Genomic DNA, 23,680 nt, shown 5'->3' with positions numbered 1-23,680 from the left:
TTTAATTAGGGGATATAAGGAAGCTTTGTGATCCCGAGGAAATCCCCACCTATATCACCTATGTCAGTCAGCTATTGCTGCTCTAACAAACAGCCCCAAATGTCAAAGATTTTTAGCTCATAGATGAGCTACCCTTATGATTGGCTCTATCAGACTTTGCGGGTATATTAGGTCGTTTCCACACTGCTATAAAGAATCCCCCAAGACTGGGTAATTTCTAAAGGAGGGAGGTTTAATTGACTCACAATTCTGCTTGGCTGGGGAGGCCTCAGGAAACTTACAATCATGCCAGAAGGGGAAGCAGGCACATCTTACATGGCGGCAGGTGAGAGAAAAGTGTGTGTAGGAGGAAATGACAAACACTTATAAAACCATCAGATCTCATGAAAACTCACTATCATGAGAACAGTATGATAGTGAGTTCTCATGGGAAACTGCCCCCATGATCCAATCACCTCCCACAAAGTCCCACCCTCAACACGTGGGGATTATGGGGATTACAACTCAAGATGAGATTTGGGTGGGGACACAAAACCTAACCATATCAGCGGGACTTATATGAGCTTGGCTCCTGGGTGAGAGTCAGGTGTTATTGCTGTGCCACAAACTAGAGTGTGTGTGTGTGTGTGTGAGAGAGAGAGAGAGACAGTTGTGAATGGGATTGTGTTCCTGATTTGGCTCTTGGCTTGAATGTTGTTGATGTATAGAAATGTTAGTGATTTTTGCACATCAATTTTGTATCTTGAGACTTTGCTGAAGTTGTTTATCAGCATAAGGAGCTTTTGGGCATAGAAAACTATGGGTTTTCTAGATATAGGATCATGTCATCTGCAAACAGGGCTAGTCTGACTTCCTCTCTTCCTTTATTTCTTTCTCTTGCCTGATTACCATGGCCAGAACTTCCAATACTATGTTGAACAGGAGTGAGAGAGGGCATCTTTGTCATGTGCTACAAACCTATTTTTTAAATGGACAAAATACTCAAACAAGCACTTCCCTAAAAAAGATATATGTGAGGCCGGACATGGTGGCTCATGTCTGTAATCTTAGCACTTTAGAAGGCCAAGGCAGGTGGACTGCTTGAGCCCAAGAGTTCAAGACCAGCTTAGGCAACATGGCAAAACCCCGTCTCTACAAAAAAATACAAAAATTAGCTGAGCGTGGTGTCACATGCCTGTAGTCCCAGCTACTCAAGAGGCTGAGGTTGGAGGATTGCTTGAGCCTGGAAGGTTAAGGCTGCAGCAAGCCATGGTCACACCACTGTAATCCAGCCTGGACAACAGAGCAAGACCCTGTCCCAAAAAAGAAAAAAAAAAAAAAAAAAAAAAAATATATATATATATATATATATATGAGCGGCTCGTAAGCACATGAACATGTGATTAACATCATTAGTCATCAGGAAAATGCAACTCACTACCACAGTGAGATACCATTTCCCACCCACTGGAATGGCCAAAATTAAGAAGTCTGACAACACAAAATGTTAGCAACAATCCAGGGCAACTGAAACTCTCATACATTGCTGGTAGGGTCTAAAATGGTAAATCACTTTAGAAAACTATTTGATTGTTTCTTGAAACATTAAGCACATACCTACCAGCAGTTCCACTTTTAGGTATTTAAGCAAAAGAAATGAAAAACATTGCCAGGCACAGTGGCTCATGCCAGCACTTTGGGAGGCCGAGGCTGGTGGATCACCTGAGGACAGGAGTTCAAGACCAGCCTGGCCAACATGGTGAAACCTCATCTCTACTAAAAATACAAAAATTAGCTGGGCGTGGTGGCACACACCTGTAGTCCCAGCCACTCAGGAGGCTGAGGCGGGACAATCACTTGAACCTGGGAGGCGGAGGTGGCAGCGAGCCGAGATTGTGCCACTGCACTCCAGCCTGTGTGACGGAACAAGACTCCATTTCAAAAAAAAAAGAAAGAAAAGAAAAACATATCCACAAAAAATCCTTGGACAAGTTTATTTCTAGCAGCTTTATTTATAATAGCCCAGAAGTGTAAACAATCCAAATGTCTATCAGTAGAAAAATGGATAAACAAACTACAAGGTATTCATGTAATGGAATACTACACAGCAACAAAAAGAATACTACACAACAACATGGATGAGGCCAAAAGTCATGATGGGGAGCAACATAACCTGGAAACAAGAGAATGCATCCCACATGATTCTGTTTGTACGATGCTTAAGCTCAGGCAAAAGTGATCCATGGTGATGGAAATCAAAGCTTTGGCTGCAAGGGAAGTTTTTGGGTAATGAAAATCTTCTGTATTTTGATTGAGATGTTAGTTTCATGGTTGTATATATTTGTCAAAACTCACTGAATTGTACACTTAAGATCTGTGCACTTCACTATATGTAAATTTTACTTGAATAAAACATTTAAAAGAATAATAATAACTGAGCCCTATCCTGAGAGAAAGTTCAGCCCCCTCCCCTCTCCCGGGACTCACTGGGAGTGCTTACCTGGTGGTGCCACCTGTCACGCTTGCCCCAGGCTGCTCTTATGGTTTCTCTGGCCTCCTAACCCTTGGGCTGGTTTCATACTCAGAGTTTAGACCCAGGTATCCTTGCTTCATTGCTCCTTAAAGGTGGCTATGTTTTACACACCTTCGAAAGGCTTGAGGATAACCTAAGAGAATCAAAATGATGCAGAGAAAGAGAACTTCTCTCTTTTAATATGTATAGTTTTATTTGTTTGTTTGTTTGTTTGAGATGGAGTTTCGTTCTTATTGCCCAGGCTGGGGTGGTGGAATGGCGCGATCTTGGCTCACTGCAACCTCCGCCTCCTGAGTCCAAGTGGTTCTCCTGCCTCAGCCTCCTGAGTAGCTGGGATTACAGGTGCCCGCCACCACACTCAGTTAATTTTTTGTATTTTTAGTAGAGACGGGGTTTCACCATGTTGGCCAGGCTGGTCTTGAACTCCTGACCTCAGGTCATCCACCCGCCTCTGCCTTCCAAGATGCTGGGATTACAGGCATGAGCCACCACGCCCAGCCCATAGTTAGTTCTTTATGTAATTCTTACTATGCACCAGACACTGTTTTAAGTATAGATATTGACTCTACTAATCCTTATGGAAAAGGTAGCATTATTAACCTTATGTTATAGAGGAGGAAGCTCAGGCCAAGGGAGTTTAAAGATCTCACCAAGATCTTTAAACTCTTCCCGTGTTGAGTGGGTTATAGAGCTAAAATTTGGAGCTAGGTAGTCTGGCTCTTGCACCATCCTCTTGGCCACCTTCCTATGCTGCTTCTAGCATCAGACCCTTCCTTTCAGGGTCCCCATTGTCTGTCTCTTCCCTAACCCCCCATCCTGGGCCTTCTTACCTCTGCCAAGCAGAGTGCCCCTTCTCATGGCCTTTTCTCACAGCCCGAGACCCTAAACCCCACCTCTGGAGCTCTGGCCTGATGGCCTTGTCAGGGGAAGCAGATGCTGCTCATCACCTGGCAATCTCTCCAGAGAACCCCACCATGTGGCATCCTTTTACATTGTCAAACAAGATAAATACTTCACATCCCAATCTAAACCAATCACACTTGAAATTCTCAGCTGGTTCAAAAGTTCCGAATTAAGGAAGGGAGCTCTGGTCTCTTCTAAAGACATTTGTCAGCATCTTATCTAGAATGCAGAAACTTTTGCAGCTTTAAACTAGCATTTCCTTGTTCATGTTGCATATGTGGAGGCCTATTTACAGTCCCCCTATTTGTACTTGGGGACGCCAGTAAAATGTGTGAGCATGCTTTGACGAGTGCAAAACACTGTATTAAAGTGAAGTGTTGTCGTTTTTATAGATGCAGAAAGAGCTGCAAAATTAAGACCGTAGAGATCTCTCTTTTGGAGCCCCCAAAGACCTCATATCAGTAACTCTAAGCTCTCAGTCATTCTGACGGTTGATCATCATTTATTAAAACCCACGAAAACAGATGTCAGGTGGTTCCTGCTAAACAGATATCAGGTGGTTCCTGCTAAACAGATATCAGGTGATTCCTGCTAAACAGGTATCAGGTGGTTCCTGATTGTATCCTAAGTGCAATAATACACTTTATATGGCAGGTTGCTTTTTGAAACTCAATCCCCACTAACTGCTATCAGAGCTTCCTCCTCCCCGGCACAGTGGCTGGCACGTTATCGGAGTAGCAGTGTCATTCCTAGCCCTAGGATCTTTTGTGATTGTGGCATCCTTATCTTCAAAGGACCAAAGTGCTTCTCAAGGAGGGAAGTGACCCACAACTTCCACTGGGCTCTTTGTTGAAGGAGAAAAGATCCGAAATCCAGCGTCTAGAGGACTGGCAAAGCCAGAAGGCCAAACTGCAAGCCCAGGTAGGACAACCCTGGTGGGGATGTGCCCCCTTCCTGAGATCCTGCCCCTCCTTTTTACAAACTTGGAAATGCATGCAGGGCCTCATTCACATCCAAGCTGGGAAGGCATTACAGGACCAGGGCAAAGTTGGATTCTTGGTTTTATTTATTCATTCATTCCAAACCTGTTGCAGCCAGGCACGGTGGCTCACACCTATAATCCCAGCACTTTGGGAGGCCGGGGGGGGGGTGGGGGTGGGGGGCAGATCACTTGAGGTCAGGAGTTCAAGACCAGCCTGGCCAACATGGTGAAACCCCGTCTCTACTAAAAATACAAAAGTTAGCTGGGTATGTGGCGGGTGCCTGTAATCCCACCTACTCGGGAGGCTGAGGCAGGAGAATCGCTTGAACCCGGGAGGCAGAGGTTATAGTGAGTCGAGATGGCGCCACTGCACTTCAGCCTGGGTGACAGAGCGAGACTGTCTCAAAAAGAAAATAAAAAACCTGCTGTGCAAATGAGCACTCACTATGAGCCACTGATGATTCATCAATGCACAAACAAGACAAAATACCTTACATTTTATGGCCAGGTGTGGTGGTTCACACCTGTAATCCCAGCACTCTGGGAGGCTGAGGCAGGAGGAACGCTTGAGCCTAGGAGTTCAAGACCAACCAGGCCTACATAGCAAGACTCTGTCTCTACAAAAAATAAAAAAAAAATTACGGGGCATGGTGACCTGTGCCTGTACTCCCAGCTACTCAGGAGGCTGAGGTGGGAGGGTCGCTTGAGCTCAGGAGTTCGAGGCTGCCGTGAGTCGGGATCACACCACTGCACTCCAGCCTGGGCAACAAAGCAAGACCCTGTCTCAAAAAAAAAAAGATATTTTATATATAAAGATATGTATATTTTAGCAATGGAGGTGGGAACAGACAATAAATGGTTGACGTAAGAAGTTAGTAAATCACGTAGTTCATTCTAAGGTAATGATGGCTCAGGAAAAAGAAAACTAGAGCAGGGCAGAGGTTTCTAGGAGGCTGTCCTGTGATGGGGGACGTGGGGTTGGGGGAGGTAGTACTACGTGGGGCTGTCAGGAGAAGCCTCAGTAAGGAAGCCAGATTCAAGCAAGCACCTGAGGGAGGAGGGGGGCTGCCACATGGGTCCCTGGAAGGCATTCGAGTCCCCTCTTGATTTCTCTTGAAAGGTTGGTGTCCCCACCCCTCTTTTCCTCCTTCCTGGCATTCGTGGCTCTAGCTGAGGGGCCCCTGGAAGGACTGGCCACCCCCAGGTCCTTAAAGCTTGCAGCTTCCATCCCCTCAGAGTCCCTGCAGACAGAGGAGGCTCAGCTGCATGGAGGTGACATTTAGAAAGCTTTTTTTTTTTTTTTGAGACGGAGTCTCGCTCTGTCGCCCAGGCTGGAGTGCAGTGGCGCAATCTCGGCTCACTGCAAGCTCCGCCTCCCGGGTTCACGCCATTCTCCTGCCTCAGCCTCTCCGAGTACCTGGGACTACAGGCGCCCGCCACAGCGCCCGGCTAATTTTTTGTATTTTTAGTAGAGACGGGGTTTCACTGTGGTCTCGATCTCCTGACCTCGTGATCCGCCCGCCTCGGCCTCCCAAAGTGCTGGGATTACAAGCGTGAGCCACCGCGCCCGGCCTAGAAAGCTTTTATTTGAAGAAAATATCCCAGGAAAGGCAAGGGGCTTAGACTGAGGGCAGGATGCCTTGTGCGCAGGTCTCGCAGATGCAGCAGGCTCTGGAGCAGTGCACCAGCAACTACAGGGAGGACCTGCAGGCGCTCAAGCAGCTCTCGGACCTGGAGAGGGAGAAGCTGCAGCGTGAGCTCCAGGAGAACACTCAGCAGAACCAGGCTGTGAGAGCCCAGCTCGAGGCTTCCCACCAGAGAGCCCTGCGCATGCTGGAAAAGGCCAGACATCAGGAACTCAAGGTGAGGGAAGGACTGTGCCGTCTACTCTGTGCCAGGCACCTGCTAGGTAAGAACTGCCATGCACAAAGCCGTCCCTTTTCTACATGATGCCCAATCCCCCAAGCATCTTTCCAGATTGTTATTATTGTATTCCCTTTTTCCAGATGAGGAAAGAGGCTCAGAGAGATTTTGTAACTTGCTCAGGGTCACACAGCTAGTAAGTGGCAAAGGAAGCGGGCTAGGTCTGCTGGGCTTCTTGTGCTACGTTTCCCCACCTGCTTGTGACCTTGGTGGCATAAGAACGACTTGCTTTCATGACTAGAGCAGTGGCGTGCATGAACACGCCAGGAAGTCAGCCTCAGTCCTGCAGCTAAAAACGAAAAGAGCAGCACAGAGTTGAGAAAGAACAGCTCAGGCCGGGTGCAGTGGCTCACGCCTGTAATCCCAGCACTTTGGGAGGCAGAGGTGGGTGGATCACCTGAGGTCAGGAGTTCAAGACCAGCCCTGACCAACATGGTGAAACCCTGTCTCTACTAAAAATACAAAAATTAGCTGGGCGTGGTGGCAGGTGCCTGTAATCCCAGCTACTTGGGAGGCTGAGGCAGGAAAATTGCTTGAACCTGGAAGGTGGGGGTTGCAGTGAGCCGAGACTATGCCATTGCACTCCGTCCTGGGTGACAGAGCAAGACTCTGTCTCAAAAAAAAAAAAAAGAACAGCTCAGCCACAAAGACCTTTCCAAGGGTTTGGGAAACTGTAGTGTGTTAACTACGGATAATCTGGTGAGGTGATTCAGGCATGTTTCATCCGGCGCCTTCGACCTTGTGGCCTGGCTTAAACACGGCTTTCTCAGAGGGTGTTCCCTTCCTGCCCTCATAAGCAGTTCCTTGAAGAGGTGTCCCACAAAAACAAGGGAGCAAACCAAGGGAGAGGGAATAAAAGAGAGCTGGGATACCAGGGATTCAATGCAGGAGCAAGAAGGAAGGTTTGAGGAGTCTGGCTTTGCTGCTGGACAAACTGCAGCAAGGAACTGAGGGCTCTGGAAGAGCTGTCTCCAGGGGACAGCAAAATTGATGGATTCTCTGATAGATTTGGCCATGTGGAAAATTGCGCTGTGTGTTTTACAAAGCATTTAGAAGTTGTAGGAAGACTTTGCCAGATAACCAAAGGAAACTAAACAAATAAAAAATGCAGCATTTATTAATGCAAGGAAAAACAAAAAGCTGCATGAGGCAGAAGATCAATCATAATTCATTTAGCTCAACAGTGAATAATATTTACATATTCTCAATAAGGAAAATATGAAGTATACTTCAATATATTAAAAATATATATTGTATACTGTGTAAAAGGAATGGAAGACAGAGTGAGTGAGACCTGAAATCCTGATCTACTATAGTAGGAAGACAATTCATAGTCTCAAAAATAATCAAGATACAGTAGAATGGCAACATTGTCTTTTTAGTGCTGGTAAATACAACAAGAAACAAGGAGTTGACAATGGCTGCCTCAGAGGACAGGAGATGGAGAGGGAGGAGGAAAGGACGGGGAGGCTGCTTATTTTCCTTTCTTTTAATACTATTTGGCTCTTTACACTATCTGCACATATTCCCCTGATAAGAATATAAGAGAAGCTTTACAAAAGAAGAAAGTAGAGCATGGTGGCTCACGCCTGTAATCCCAGCACTTTGGGAGGCCAAGATGAGCAGACCACTTGAGGCCAGGCGTTCGAGACCAGCCTGGCCAACATGGTGAAATCCCATGGCTACTAAAAATACAAAAATTAGACAGGTGTCATGGTGTGCACCCGTAGTCCCAGCTACTCAGGAGGTTGAGGCAGGAGAATTGCTTGAACCTGGGAGGCAGAGGTTGCCGTGAGCTGAGATCACACCATTGCTCTCCAGCCTGGGCAACACGGCGAGACTCCATCTCAAAACAAAACAAAAAAAAAAAGAAAGGAAATAATGCACACGGACTGCTGGGCACTTACTAGGTGTTCAAAAACGATGTCAGTTTCCTTATTTCTTTAATTCTTCTAAATCTTTTTTCACTTTGGCTTACAGTCTGCAAGAGCTCAGGTTGGGGAGCGAGACTCTCCCTCTATATATATTTTAAAAAGAGTTAAAAAAGATGGGAAGATAATAATTTCCGTATCTTTTTCTGTGTGACCCTGGGAAACCAAATTCATCTCTCCAATGCCCATCTCTCATTTCCTCATCTAAAACCTGGGGCTATATATTAACTGGAACTCTCCTAACTGGAAAAAAAAAAAAAAAAGTATATCAGTTTCCTATTGTTGCTGTAACAAATTAGCACAAGCCTGGTGGCTTAAAACAACACAGATTTATTATCTGACAGTTCTGGAGGTCAGAAATCCAAAAATTGAATTGGCAGGGCTGGTTCCTTCTAAAAACTCCAGACGTGAATCTGTGTCCTTGCCTTTTCCAGTTTCTAGAGGCCGCCTGAGTTCCCTGGCTCCTGGTCACTTCCTGCATTATCAAAGGCAGAAGTGTAGCAGCTTCAAATCTCATGCTCTCTCCCCCTCTCCCTCTCTCTCTCTCTTTCTGTTTCTCTGACCTCTGCTTCCACCATCAACTCTTTTCTCACTGAGCCTCCTACAGCCCTCTTATAAGGACCCTTGTGATTGAGGCCCACCCAGATATTTCAGGATAATCTCCCATCTAAGATCCTTAATCCCATGTGCAAAGTCCCTTGGACCATGTAAGGTAACATATTCCGTTTTCAGACATGGACATCTTAGGGGTTGTTTTTGTGCCTCTCATAGAAACCAGCTTGAGTGAAGTTAGGCAGGCAGTGAAGAGACACTTATTAAAGTTTACGCAGCTGCTCACAGAACTTGTTTTGGGTGTTTGACACACAATGGGACTTCAGTAAATAAATGTTTGTTGAGTGAAAGCATGAATGAACCAAAAATAAAAAGTAGGGAAAAAAAGAGTGAATGAATACGAACCCAAGGACAGAGACACAGACAGTTCTCAGGACCAAACAAGAGCAGAGACTGAAAAACTGTAGGGACCCCTCACCCCTCCCTATGTCATTCTGCTCTGCTTTGCACAGCAGCCCTGGGCTTCCTCCACAGACAGCAGCCATCACCCCACTGGTCCTGGGGCAGATGTCAGATAGTTACCTTAGTGCTCCTGAGTATAGTAAATTTGGAGCCACAGAGTCAGTATCTGTCTGTCAGTCTCTTTTGCTCTATCTCTCACCTCTTCATATCAAACTTACATTAAAGGAACTCTGATTGGCCCAGGTTAGAACAGGTGTCCACTCTGGCCCAATCAGCTGTGGAAGGCGGTAGGTTCACCTGGTGCAAAATGGCTGCTGTGGCCAGGCCATTGCTACAGCATTCTCTGTAGCCTGATAAGCCCTCCGTGGAAGAGTGCAAATGTTCAGAGCATCCTGGCTCAGAAGAGTGTGGCAAAGGAGTCAGGTCTCCCACCCTTGTGTCCACTTTCATGCCTTTTTCTCCCCACTTTTTCCCACAGGCCACAGAGGAACGCTTGAAGAAGGAATCCAGCCACAGCCTCCAGATCCAACACCAGGCACACCGGCTGGAGCTCCAGGCCTTGGAGGAAAAGGCCAGGCAAGAGCTGCAGGAGGAGCGTGAGAGGATGCAGGCACAGCAGGCCTTGCTGCTAGGTATATACCCAATGGTGTACCGAGGAGGGCTTGGCCAACTGTAGGGTCTGCACATAGAAACCAGCGACAAGCTGAGGGCCAGGGTTCCAGGGCTCTTGGGCTCACAGGCCAGGGCTCCAGGAGTCTCAGGCCCACAGGCCAGGGCTCCAGGGCTCTCGGGCTCACAGGCCAGGGCTCCAGGAATCTCAGGCACACAGGTCAGGGATAATCCTGGCTCTGCCACCAACTAGCTGTGAAACCTGGGATGGCTTACTGAGAGCCTCATTTTCCTTTTGGATAAAATTGAATTACAATTGTCCCTACCTCATAGGCTCACTGTGTGGATTAAATGAGATATTAAACATAAAGGCCGGGTGCGGTGGCTCACGCCTGTAATCCCAGCACTGTGGAAGGCTGAGGCGGGTGGATCACAAGGTCAGGAGATCAAGACCATCCTGGCTAACACAGTGAAACCCTGTCTCTACTAAAAATACAAACAATTAGCCGGGCGTGGTAGCAGGTACCTGTAGTCCCAGCTATTCGGGAGGCTGAGGCAGGAGAATGGCGTGAACCCGGGAGGTGGAGCTTGTAGTGAGCTGAGATAGCACCACTGCACTCCAGCCTGGGCGACAGTGCAAGACTCCGTCTCAAAAAAAAAAAAAAAAAAAAGATATTAAATATAAAGTGCCTAGCATATAATATGAGCCCAGTGAATGTAGATACTATCATTATCATCATCATCATCGTTATTGCATGTAACCCAGATCTCTGAGCCTTCATATGAGTTTCATGGCATTGCCTCAACCTCTCATTTCTGTTCTGAAGATTTCGGCAAATTAGAGGATCTTAGGCTTCCAGGCTCTGCTTCCTCTGCCTGCCCCCACATCATCCCCAGCACAAAACTCTGCCCCTTTTCAGTTGCCACATCAATAAAACCACTCACACAAAGCATCTTGGAAGTTAACAGAGGTAGTTAAGATCTCTAGAGCCAAACTGCCTGGGTGTGAAGCCCAGCTCTAACATTCACTAGCTGTGTGACTTTGGGTAGGAATTTGCTTAACTGCTCTGTACCTCAGTCTCCCATCTATAAAATGAGGATAATAGCATTCACTTCACTGGGCTGCAATGACGATTACATGAGTAAATACATAAGATGTGCTTCGAATAGAGCCTGGCATGCAGTAAGTCTACCTAAGTGTTCCCTGTGAAATTATGACTCAATATTTCTTTTTTTCTTTTTTTATTTTTGAGACAGAGTCTCACTCTGTCACCCAGGCTGGAGTGCTGTGGCGTGCTCTCGGCTCACTGCAAGCTCCACCTCCCAGGTTCACGCCATTGTCCTGCCTCAGCCTCCCGAGTAGCTAGGACTACAGGCATCTGCCACCACGCCCGGCTAATTTTTTTGTATTTTTAGTAGAGACGGGGTTTCACTGTGTTAGCCAGGATGGTCTCAATATCCTGACCTCATGATCCGCCCACCTCAGCCTCCTAAAGTGCTGGGATTACAGGCGTGAGCCACCGTGCCTGGCCATGACTGAATATTTCAGTGTTGCATGCCTGATTCTGGAGACCTCTCTCATTTTTGTAGATCGTCCCTGTCCCTCATTTTCTCCTTTACTCTCATCTTTCTTATTCTTAAGAGCAAGACAAATACCTTTCACCATTTCATGCTGAGCACTAAAGATCATGTTGGCTTTATTAAATATTTCTTCCAAACCTAGACAGGGCTCTTAAGAGATTTCTGGGTGCTGAGTGTGGTGGCTCATGCCTGTAGTCTCAGCCCTTTGGGAGGCCAAGGTGAGAGAGGATCACTTGAGGTTAGTAGTTCAAGACCAGCCTGGACAACATAGCAAGACCCCATCTCTAAAAAAAAAATTCAGGAAAAAAAGTAAAAAGAGAATTCTGGAGGACAGCATTTTCTTCACCTCCACAAGTGAGGCTCTACCTTGCTGCCTGGTTGAGTTCTCATTAGAAAGTGTGTCCCACTGACTGCATGTTTCTGAGGAAGTGGTGTGAGGAACAGGAAGGAAAGAGTTTCATAGACTTCCCAGTTAGCAGCTACCCTGGAATGGAGGTGCCCACATGGGAAATGCTGAAGTTAGCAGCATGTAAAGACAGAACCCAGGCTGTGCCACATGGCTCAGGTCCAAGGCTCCCCATGTACAAGTCAGGCTGGACACCCTGGTGATTCCAACACCCAGCAGCAGCTGCCAGTGCAGATGTCCCTGCCACCCTTTCCCTGGCTTTTCTGACTCCACAGCAGCCCCATTCTTCCCTGATGAAAAGAATCAGGAGAGATCCCTGGAAAGACCCTGGGAAAAGGCTGGGCTTCTCAGCACCAGTCCCGAGAAGAAGGGGCTTTGTGGACTCTGTGATGACAACAAATCATAGGCTTCAAGGGAAGGTGCAAGCACCTACAGTAATGGCAGGTTGATATGAGATATTCCTGATGCTGATTATTCTTCTTCTAATATCTGTGTGAGACACAAATGACCTGCAGTACTATAGGTCCCTGTGAGAGGGCAGGGAGGGTGGGTGTTACTAGAGGGTTGGAACCTAGACATCATGGATGGATGGATGGATGGATGGATGGATGGATGGACAGACGGACGGACGGACGGATGGACAAGTGGATGGGGGTGTGGGTGGATGGGTGGTTGGGTGGACAGGTGGATGGACAGAAAAATGAGTGGATGGATGGACAGGAGGAAGGATGGATGGATGGACGGACAGACAGATGGAGATGTGTGGATGGGCAGATGGGTGGGTGGACAAATGGGTAGACACACGGATGGGTGGGTGATTGGGTGGGCAACTGATGGGTCGATCAGTGGGTAGATGAATGGATGGACAGATGGGTAGACAGACAGGTGGATGGATGGATGAGTGGATGGATGGATGATGGATGGATGGATGGACAGGTGGATAGAAGGATGGATAGGTAGATGGATGGATAGATGAATGGTGGGAAGGTATGAAAGAAGGAGGAGGGTAAAAAATGAATACCCTATAACTTATGATTTAGTAAAGAGTTTTATTGCATGTATCTTACGATAACAGTTTTCAAAAAATGGGGTTCTGTTTGGATTTTTTTTTAAGAAAATAAGCTATAGAAATCACTTTATCAAAATTCTGCTGGAAAGATTACCAAGTAAATTTTTCTTTTCTTTTTTTTTTTTTTTGAGATGGAGTCTCACTCTGTCACCCAGGCTGGACTGCAGGGGTGTGATCTCAGCTCACTGCAAGCCCCACCTCCTGGGTTCACACCATTCTCCTGCCTCAGCCTCCCGTGTAGCTGGGACTATAGGCATCTGCCACCACACCCAGCTAATTTTGTGTATTTTTAGTAGAGACAGGATTTCACCATGTTAGCCAGTATGGTCTCGATCTCCTGACCTCGTGATCCACCCGCGTTGGCCTCCCAAAGTGCTGGGATTACAGGCATGAGCCACCACGCCTGGCCAATTTTCCATCTTAATATCATCCAAATACACTATGCTTTTACATGTGCTTAATATAGTTAACCTTGAGGGAAAGTTAGTAAGCTTATAGGAAAGCTTTTATAACTAGCACACTTTTATCACCTCATCCATTATCACTCTAAAGATCATTTGTTTATTTTACAAATACATGTTGAGCACTTGCTCTGTACTAAAACCTGTGCTAGGTGCTTATGGAATGATCAGAAAAATGTTTCAAAGGTTATTTTCAATAACTAAAATACAGAGTCTCAAAAGCTCATTACAGAAAAGTAAAGTATCAAATTTACAAGCACATAGAGAGTATCTTTTTTAAAAGGAATATCCCACTAAATAGCATCTGCTCTATCAGAAAATATTCATTTTGAAATAATTGTTTCGATCATGCTGACACGTGTCTAGTGTACTAGAAATCAGTCTCCATCCTCAGAGAGGAAGCTCGAGTTTCTGGCCTTACTCTTCCCTGAGTTTAAGAGAATGTACACATTTCTCCTGGATGATTCCATTTTAGTCCCTATCCTGCTGGGATGACATGCCATCTCCTGCCTCCATGATCCAGCCAAGACCCCACACCTGTGGAAGGAAGAAACTGTGAACATTTTATCTCCATAAGAGTTGACATTGGCCGGGTACGGTGGCTCACGCCTGTAACCCCAACACTTTGGGAGGCCAACGTGGGCGAATCACTTGAGGTCAGGAGTTCGAGACCATCCTGGCCAAAATGGTGAAACCCCATCTCTACTAAAAAAAAAATACAAAAATTAGCCAGGTGTGGCGGTGTGTGCCTGGTCCCGGCTACTCCAGAGGCTGAGGCAGAAGAATTGCTTGAACCCGGGAGGTGGAGGCTGCAGTGAGCCGAGATCATGTCACTGTACTCCAGCCTGGGAAACAAACCGAGACTCCGTCTCAAAAAAAAAATGAAAAAGAGTTGACATAAATTTCAAAATTTCCACCTTGATACCATCGCCCCCAGAAGAGGCCTTTCAGTCGTTTGATAATTGCCTGTTCTTTGCCTGGCCTCCTAACTTGACGCCGAGGCCAAGCGTTGTCACAGGTTTGGCTCTGGGCTCATGGCCTCCTAACTTGACGCCGAGGCCAAGCGTTGTCACAGGTTTGGCCCTGGGCTCAGGCCATGCTGCCCTCACCTGCCACCCACCCTAACCAACCAGTAGAGGGCAAGCAGGGGCTTCAGAGTGAAGAATCACTTGAAATTTTGCATCCCAACTCCACCATTTAATAGCTGTGTGGCTTTGGGCATTGTGCTCACCCTCTCTGATGCTCAGGTCCCTCATCCTAAAATGGAGCAGGGGTGGGGAGGGGGGGGATAATTCATACCAGAAAAGATGGTGGTAGGACTTAAATGAGAACAGTTTTCACACATGGCCCTGTTGTTACTGTTACCTTGGAAAAGGTTTGGGGAACTGAACCCACCACAAGCCTTCAGCAGCCACCCACGTCATCCACCCCCGCCCCAGAGACTGTTGTCCCCACGACACAGGCTTCAGCCTAGACCCAGTGCCTAACTCACTACTGCTCTCCCTTTTCCAGAGTCTCTCAGACAGGAGCTGTCAGAGCAGCAAGCTGCCTGTTCTGGGCACCAGAAGGACCTGGAGGCACTGCAGGCCGAGCTGAGGGCTCTGGGCAGACAGCAAGCCAGCAGCCAGTGTCCAGGAGACAGCAAGGATCACATAATTGCCACAGAGGTCAGCACCCCTGCCCTTGCACCAGCCATACCCCTCCCAGGGCAGCATCAGGGCCGCAGTAAGAAGCCCCATAAAGGATGGGCTCTGAGGCTGAGTGCAGTGGCTCACACTTGGAATCTAGCACTTTGGGAGGCCAAAGCCAGAGGACCACTTGAGGCCAGGATTTCAAGACCAGTCAGGGCAACAAAGCAAGACTATATCTCTATTAAAAAAATTGAAAATTACCTGGGCATGATGGCATATGCCTGTAATCCTGGCTCAGGAGTCTGAGGCAGGAGGATCACTTGAGCCCAGGAGTTCCAGGCTGTAGTGAGCTATGATTGTGCCACCATACTCCAGCCTGGGCAACATAGCAAGACCCTGTATCAAAAAAAAAAAAAAAAGGATGGGCTCTGGGTACTCGGTCATTCCCCTGCCCCCTGCCCCCTGCCTGAAGTGGGGAAGACCCTTCTCCACAGGCCTGTGGGATACTTGGTGGGCTTGCAGGGTCTTGTCTTTGAAAAGAGAAAAAAAAAGGTTTTAAGTGCGGCATGTTATTTATAATTCAGACGCAATGGTATCTCAGGGTGTTGGTGCTAGATAGGCCCTCGATGCAGCTGGTCTGGGCTACTCCTCTGGATCTGCAGGGGAATTTCTCAGAACATTTTACCAGATAGACTCCATCTAGACTTTGCTGTTCCCCTACATGGAGCAGCTTTGTTGTCACCCAGGCTCAGTGCCGACTCTCTTTCCTCTTCCTGCTCAGACTTTGCCCATCGGCCCCTTCCCTGCACATCCATTATTCCTGGTATAGCTGGGTAGCACAGTCACCTCCTAACAGCCCAGCCCTCTCTCCCTCCAGTCCATAATGTACAGCTTCAGGTATTCCCCCAAAGCCCAGCATCATGTTTCTTTTCTTTTTTATTATTATTATATTTTAAGTTCTAGGGTACATGTGCACAACGTGCAGTTTTGTTACATATGTGTACATGTGCCATGTTGGTGTGCTGCACCCATTAACTCATCATTTACATTAGGTATATCTCCTAATGCTATCCCTCCCCCCTACCCCCACCCCACAACAGGCCCTGGTGTGTGATGTCCCGCTTCCTGTGTCCAAGTGTTCTCTCATTGTTCAATTCCCACCTATGAGTGAGAACATGCGGTGTTTGGTTTTTTGTCCTTGAGATATTTTGCTGAGAATGATGGTTTCCAGTTTCATTCATGTCCCTACAAAGGACATGAACTCATCTTTTTTTTTTTTTTTTTTTTTGAGATGGAGTCTCGCTCTGTCACCCAGGCTGGAGTGCAGTGGCACGATCTCGACTCACTGCAAGCTCCGCCTCCCGGGTTCATGCCATTCTCCTGCCTTAGCCTCTCTGAGTAGCTGGGACTACAGGCGCCCGCCACCATGCCCGGCTAATTTATTGCATTTTTTCAGTAGAGACGGGGTTTCACCGTGGTCTCGATCTCCTGACCTCGTGATCCGCCCGCCTCGGCCTCCCAAAGTGCTGGGATTACAAGCGTGAGCCACCGCGCCCAGCCGAACTCATCATTTTTTATGGCTGCATAGTATTCCATGGTGTATATGTGCCACATTTTCTTAATCCAGTCTATTATTGTTGGACATTTGGGTTGGTTCCAGGTCTTTGCTATTGTGAATAGTGTTGGACTAAACATACGTGTGCATGTGTCTTTATAGCAGCATGATTTATAATCCTTTGGGTATATACCCAGTAATGGGATGGCTGGGTCAAATGGTATTTCTAGTTCTAGATCCTTGAGGAATCACCACACTGTCTTCCACATTGGTTGAACCAGTTTACAGTCCCATCAACAGTGTAAAAGTGTTCCTATTTCTCCACATCCTCTCCAGCACCTGTTGTTTATTGACTTTTTAATGATCGCCATTCTAACTGGTATGAGATGGTATCTCATTGTGGTTTTGATTTGCATTTCTCTGATGGCCAGTGATGATGAGCATTTTTTCATGTGTCTGTTGGCTGCATAAATGTCTTCTTTTGAGAAGTGTCTGTTCATATCCTTCACCACTTGTTGATGGGGTTGTTTTTTTCTTGTAAATTTGTTTGAGTTCTTTGTAGATTCTGGATATTAGCCCTTTGTCAGATGAGTAGGTTGCAAAAATTTTCTCCCATTCTGTAGGTTGCCTGTTCACTCCGATGGTAGTTTCTTTTGCTGTGCAGAAGCTCTTTAGTTTAATTAGATCCCACTTGTCAATTGTGGCTTTTGTTGTTGTTGCCATTGCTTTTGGTGTTTTAGACATGAAGTCCTTGCCCATGCCTATGTCCTGAATGGTATTGCCTAGGTTTTCTTCTAGGGTTTTATGGTTTTAGGTCTAACATTTAAGTCTTTAATCCATCTTGAATTAATTTTTGTATAAGGTGTTAAGGAAGGGATCCAGTTTCATCTTTCTATATATGGCTAGCCAGTTTTCCCAGCACCATTTGTTAAATAGGGAATCCTTTTCCCATTTCTTGTTTTTGTCAGGTTTGTCAAAGATCAGATAGTTGTAGATGTGTGGTATTATTTCTGAGGGCTCTGTTCTGTTCCATTGGTCTATATCTCTGTTTTGGTAGCAGTACCATGCTGTTTTGGTTACTGTGGCCTTGTAGTATAGTTTGAAGTCAGGTAGTGTGATGCCTCCGGCTTTGTTCTTTTGGCTTAGGATTGACTTGGCGATGTGGGCTCTTTTTTGGTTCCATATGAACTTTAAAGTAGTTTTTTCCAATTCTGTGAAGAAAGTCATTGGTAGCTTGATGGGGATGGCATTGAATCTATAAATTACCTTGGGCAGGCTGGTCGCGGTGGCTCACGCTTGTAATCCCAGCACTTTGGGAGGCCGAGGCGGGCGGATCACGAGGTCAGGAGATCGAGACCATGGTGAAACCCCGTCTCTACTAAAAATACAAAAAAAAAAAAAAATTAGTCGGGCGTGGTGGCAGGCGCCTGTAGTCCTAGCTACTCGGAGAGGCTGAGGCAGGAGAATGGCGTGAACCCAGGAGGCAGAGCTTGCAGTGAGCCAAGATTGCGCCACTGCACTCCAGCCTGGGCGACAGAGCGAGACTCCATCTCAAAAAAAAAAAAAAAAAAAAAAAAAAAAAAAAAAAAATTACCTTGGGCAGTATAGCCATTTTCATGATATTGATTCTTCCTATCCATGAGCATGGAATATTCTTCCATTTGTTTGTATCCTCTTTTATTTCATTGAGCAGTGGTTTGTAGTTCTCCTTGAAGAGGTCCTACACATCCCTTGTAAGTTGGATTCCTAGGTATTTCATTCTCTTTGAAGCAATTGTGAATGGGAGTTCACTCATGATTTGGCTCTCTGTCTGTGATTGGTGTACAAGAATGCTTGTGATTTTTGTACATTGATTTTGTATCCTGAGACTTTGCTGAAGTTGCTAATCAGCTTAAGGAGATTTTGGGCTGAGACAATGGGGTTTTCTAGATATACAATCATGTCATCTGCAAACAGGGACAATTTGACTTCCTCTTTTCCTAATTGAATACCCTTTATTTCTTTCCCCTGCCTGATTGCCCTGGCCAGAACTTCCAACATTATGTTGAATAGGAGTGGTGAGAGAGGGCATCCCTGTCTTGTGCCAGTTTTCAAAGGGAATGCTTCCAGTTTTTGCCCATTCAGTATGATATTGGCTGTGGGTTTGTCATGAATAGCTCTTATTATTTTGAGATACGTTCCATCAATACTTAATTTATTGAGAGTTTTTATTTATTTTTTTGAATGCCAATTATTTTACATATTTATTTAGGTTATTTAGCAAATACAGTTAGTTGCTATACCACATAAAGAAAAATAAAATTCCACTGGTTTACATTATAATTTTTAGTATTTCTCTCAATAGTACTCAGTGTCAAAGGTCAAGAACAGGAGGAAAGGAAATGTTGCCCATAAACTTTCTTTTTTATTATTCTTATTATACTTTAAGTTTTAGGGTACATGTGCACAATGTGCAGGTTTGTTACATATGTATCCATGTGCCATGTTGGTGTGCTGCATCCATTAACTCATCATTTACATTAGGTATATCTCCTAATGCTATCCCTCCCCCCTCCCCCCACTCCACAACAGGCTCCGGTGTGTGATGTTCCCCTTCCTGTGTCCATGTGTTCTCATTGTTCAATTGCCACCTATTAGTGAGAACATGCGGTGTTTGGTTTTTTGTCCTTGAGATAGTTTACTGAGAATGATGGTTTCCAGTTTCATCCATGTCCCTACAAAGGACATGAACTCATCATTTTTTATGGCTGCATAGTATTCCATGCTGTATATGTGCCACATTTTCTTAATCCAGTCTATTGTTGTTGGACATTTGGGTTGGTTCCAACTCTTTGCTATTGTGAATAGTGCTCCAGTAAACACACGTGTGCATGTGTCTTTATAGCAGCATGATTTATAGTCCTTTGGGTATATACCTAGTAATGGGATGGCTGGGTCAAATGGTATTTCTAGTTCTAGATCCTTGAGGAATCACCACACTGACTGCCACAATGGTTAAACTAGTTTACAGTCCCACCAACAGTGTAAAAGTGTTCCTGTTTCTCCACATCCTCTCCAGCACCTGTTGTTTCCTGACTTTTTAATGATGGCCATTCTAACTGGTGTGAGATGGTATCTCATTGTGGTTTTGATTTGCATTTCTCTGATGGCCAGTGATGATGAGCATTTTTTTCATGTGTTTTTTGGCTGCATAAATGTCTTCTTTTGAGAAGTGTCTGTTCATATCCTTTGCCCACTTTTTGATGCGGTTGTTTGTATTTTTCTTGTAAATTTGTTTGAGTTCATTGTAGATTCTGGATATTAGCCCTTTGTCAGATGAGTAGGTTGCAAAAATTTTCTCCCATTCTGTAGGTTGCCTGTTCACACTGATGGTAGTTTCTTTTGCTGTGCAGAAGCTCTTTAGTTTAATTAGATCCCATTTGTCAATTTTGGCTTTTGTTGCCATTGCTTTTGGTGCTTTAGACATGAAGTCCTTGCCCATGCCTATGTCCTGAATGGTATTGCCTAGGTTTTCTTCTAGGGTTTTTATGGTTTTAGGTCTAACATGTAAGTCTTTAATCCATCTTGAATTAATTTTTGTATAACGTGTAAGGAAGGGATCCAGTTTCAGCTTTCTATATATGGCTAGCCAGTTTTCCCAGCACCATTTATTAAATGGGGAATCCTTATCCCATTGCTTGTTTTTTATCAGGTTTGTCAAAGATCAGATAGTTGTAGATATACGGCATTAATTCTGAGGGCTCTGTTCTGTTCCATTGATCTATGTCTCTGTTTTGGTACCAGTACCATGCTGTTTTGGTTGCTGTAGCCTTGTAGTATGGTTTGAAGTCAGGTAGCGTGATGCCTCCAGCTTTGTTCTTTTGGCTTAGGATTGACTTGGCAATGTAGGCTCTTTTTTGGTTCCATATGAACTTTAAAATAGTTTTTTCCAATTCTGTGAAGAAAGTCATTGGTAGCTTGATAGGGGTGGCATTGAATCTATAAATTACCTTGGGCAGTGTGGCCATTTTCTAGATATTGATTCTTCCAACCCATGAGCATGGAATGTTCTTCCATTTGTTTGTATCCTCTTTTATTTCATTGAGCAGTGGTTTGTAGTTCTCCTTGAAGAGGTCCTTCACGTCCCTTGTAAGTTGGATTCCTAGGTATTTTATTCTCTTTGAAGCAATTGTGAATGGGAGTTCACTCATGATTTGGCCCTCTGTTTGTCTGTGATTGGTGTATAAGAATGCTTGTGATTTTTGTACATTGATTTTGTATCCTGAGACTTTGCTGAAGTTGCTTATCAGCTTAAGGAGATTTTGGGCTGAGACAATGGGGTTTTCTAGATATATAATCATGTCATCTGCAAACAGGGACAATTTGACTTCCTCTTTTCCTAATTGAATACCCTTTATTTCCTTCTCCTGCCTGATTGCCCTGGCCAGAACTTCCAACACTATGTTGGATAGGAGTGGTGAGAGAGGGCATCCCTGTCTTGTGCCAGTTTTCAAAGGGAATGCTTCCAGTTTTTGCCCATTCAGTATGATATTGGCTGTGGGTTTGTCATAGATAGCTCTTATTATTTTGAGATATGTCCCATCAATACCTAATTTATTGAGAGTTTTTAGCATGAAGGGTTGTTGAATTTTGTCAAAGGCCTTTTCTGCATCTGTTGAGATAATCATGTGGTTTTTGTCTTTGGTTCTTTTTATATGCTGGATTACATTTATTGATTTGCATATGTTGAACCAGCCTTGCATCCCAGGGATGAAGCCCACTTGATCATGGTGGATAAGCTTTTTGATGTGCTGCTGGATTCAGTTTGCCAGTATTTTATTGAGGATTTTTGCATCAATGTTCATCAAGGATATTGGTCTGAAATTCTCTTTTTTGGTTGTGTCTCTGCCAGGCTTTGGTATCAGGATGATGCTGGCCTCATAAAATGTGTTAGGGAGGAATTCCCTTTTTTTCTATCGATTGGAATAGTTTCAGAAGGAATGATACCAGTTCCTCCTTGTACCTCTGATAGAATTCAGCTGTGAATCCATCAGGTCCTGGACTCTTTTTGGTTGGTAAGCTATTGATTATTGCCACAATTTCAGAGCCTGTTATTGGTCTATTCAGAGATTCAACTTCTTCCTGGTTTAGTCTTGGGAGGGTGTATTTATCGAGAAATTTATCCATTTCTTCTAGATTTTCTAGTTTATTTGCATAGAGGTGTTTGTAGTATTCTCTGATGGTAGATTGTATTTCTGTGGGATCAGTGGTGATATCCCCTTTATCATTTTTTATTGCATCTATTTGATTCTTCTCTCTTTTCTTCTTTATTAGTCTTGCTAGTGGTCTATCAATTTTGTTGATCTTTTCAAAAAATCAGCTCCTGGATTCATTTTTTGAAGGGTTCTTTGTGTCTCTATTTCCTTCAGTTCTGCTCTGATTTTAGTTATTTCTTGCCTTCTGCTAGCTTTTGAATGTGTTTGCTCTTGCTTTTCTAGTTCTTTTAATTGTGATGTTAGGGTGTCAATTTTGGATCTTTCCTGCTTTCTCTTGTGGGTATTTAGTGCTATAAATTTCCCTCTACACACTGCTTTGAATGTGTCCCAGAGATTCTGGTATGTTGTGTCTTTGTTCTCATTGGTTTCAAAGAACATCTTTATTTCTGCCTTCATTTCTTTATGTACCCAGTAGTCATTCAGGAGCAGGTTGTTCAGTTTCCATGTAGTTGAGTGGTTTTGAGTGACTTTCTTAATCCTGAGTTCCAGTTTGATTGCACTGTGGTCTGAGAGACAGTTTGTTACAATTTCTGTTCTTTTACATTTGCTGAGGAGAGCTTTACTTCCAACTATGGTCAATTTTGGAATAGGTGTGGTGTGGTGCTGAAAAAAAATGTATATTCTGTTTATTTGGGGTGGAGAGTTCTGTAGATGCCTATTAGGTCTGCTTGGTGCACAGCTGAGTTCAATTCCTGGGTATCCTTGTTAACTTTCTGTCTCATTGATCTGTCTAATGTTGACAGTGGGGTTGTGAAAATCTCCCATTATTATTGTGTGGGAGTCTAAGTCTCTTTGTAGGTCACTCAGGACTTGATTTATGAATCTGGGTGCTCCTGTATTGGGTGCATATATATTTAGGATAGTTAGCTCTTCTTGTTGAATTGATCCCTTTACCATTATGTAATGGCCTTCTTTGTCTCTTTTGATCTTTGTTGGTTTAAAGTCTATTTTATCAGAGACTAGGATTGCAACCCCTGCCTTTTTTTCTTTTCCATTTGCTTGGTAGATCTTCCTCCATCCCCTTATTTTGAGTCTATGTGTGGCTCTGCATGTGAGATGGGTTTCCTGAACACAGCACACTGATGGGTCTAGACTCCTTATCCAATTTGCCAGTCTTTGTCTTTTAATTGGAGCATTTAGCCCGTTTACATTTAAAGTTAATATTGTTATGTGTGAATTTGATCCTGTCATTATGATGTTAGCTGGTTATTTTGCTCGTTAGTTGATGCAGTTTCTTCCTAGCCTTGATGGTCTTTACAATTTGGCATGTTTTTGCAGTGGCTGGTACCAGTTGTTCCTTTCCATGTTTAGTGCTTCCTTCAGGAGCTCTTTTAGGGCAGGCCTGGTGGTGACAAAATCTCTCAGCATTTGCTTGTCTGTATTTTATTTCTCCTTCACTTATGAAGCTTAGTTCGGCTGGATATGAAATTCTGGGTTGAAAATTCTTTTCTTTAAGAATGTTGAATATTGGCCCCCACTCTCTTCTGGCTTGTAGAGTTTCTGCCGAGAGATCAGCTGTTAGTCTGATGGGCATCCCTTTGTGGGTAACCTGACCTTTCTCTCTGGCCACCCTTAACATTTTTTCCTTCATTTCAACTTTGGTGAATCTGACAATTATGTGTCTTGGGGTTGCTCTTCTCGAGGATTATCTTTGTGGCGTTCTCTGTATTTCCTGAATCTGAATGTTGGCCTGCCTTGCTAGATTGGGGAAGTTCTCCTGGATAATATCTTGCAGAGTGGTTTCCAACTTGGTTCCATTCTCCCTGTCACTTTCAGGTATACCAATCAGACATAGGTTTGGTCTTTTCACATAGTCCCATATTTCTTGGAGGCTTTGTTCATTGCTTT

At 44.8% G+C, this 23,680-nt stretch overlaps 1 protein-coding gene across 2 annotated transcripts in view; it reads left to right on the top strand.

Annotated features, from left to right (window-relative positions):
* Nucleotides 1-23,680, top strand: part of FAM184B (family with sequence similarity 184 member B) — a 147,338-nt gene that overhangs the window by 106,241 nt on the left and 17,417 nt on the right. For both annotated transcript variants that reach the window (XM_055246366.1, XM_055246369.2), the window contains exons 9-12: nucleotides 4,210-4,336; nucleotides 6,048-6,260; nucleotides 9,744-9,897; nucleotides 14,904-15,058. In XM_055246366.1, the coding sequence (XP_055102341.1) occupies nucleotides 4,210-4,336; nucleotides 6,048-6,260; nucleotides 9,744-9,897; nucleotides 14,904-15,058 (649 nt within the window). The remainder of the gene's footprint in view (nucleotides 1-4,209; nucleotides 4,337-6,047; nucleotides 6,261-9,743; nucleotides 9,898-14,903; nucleotides 15,059-23,680) is intronic.

This window comes from Symphalangus syndactylus, chromosome 16, assembly GCF_028878055.3.
Source record: "Symphalangus syndactylus isolate Jambi chromosome 16, NHGRI_mSymSyn1-v2.1_pri, whole genome shotgun sequence".
In the NCBI taxonomy this organism is placed as follows: Eukaryota; Metazoa; Chordata; class Mammalia; order Primates; family Hylobatidae; genus Symphalangus; species Symphalangus syndactylus.
The sequence above is the reverse complement of the archived record's forward strand: the minus strand, read 5'-3'. Positions and strand labels throughout refer to the sequence as shown.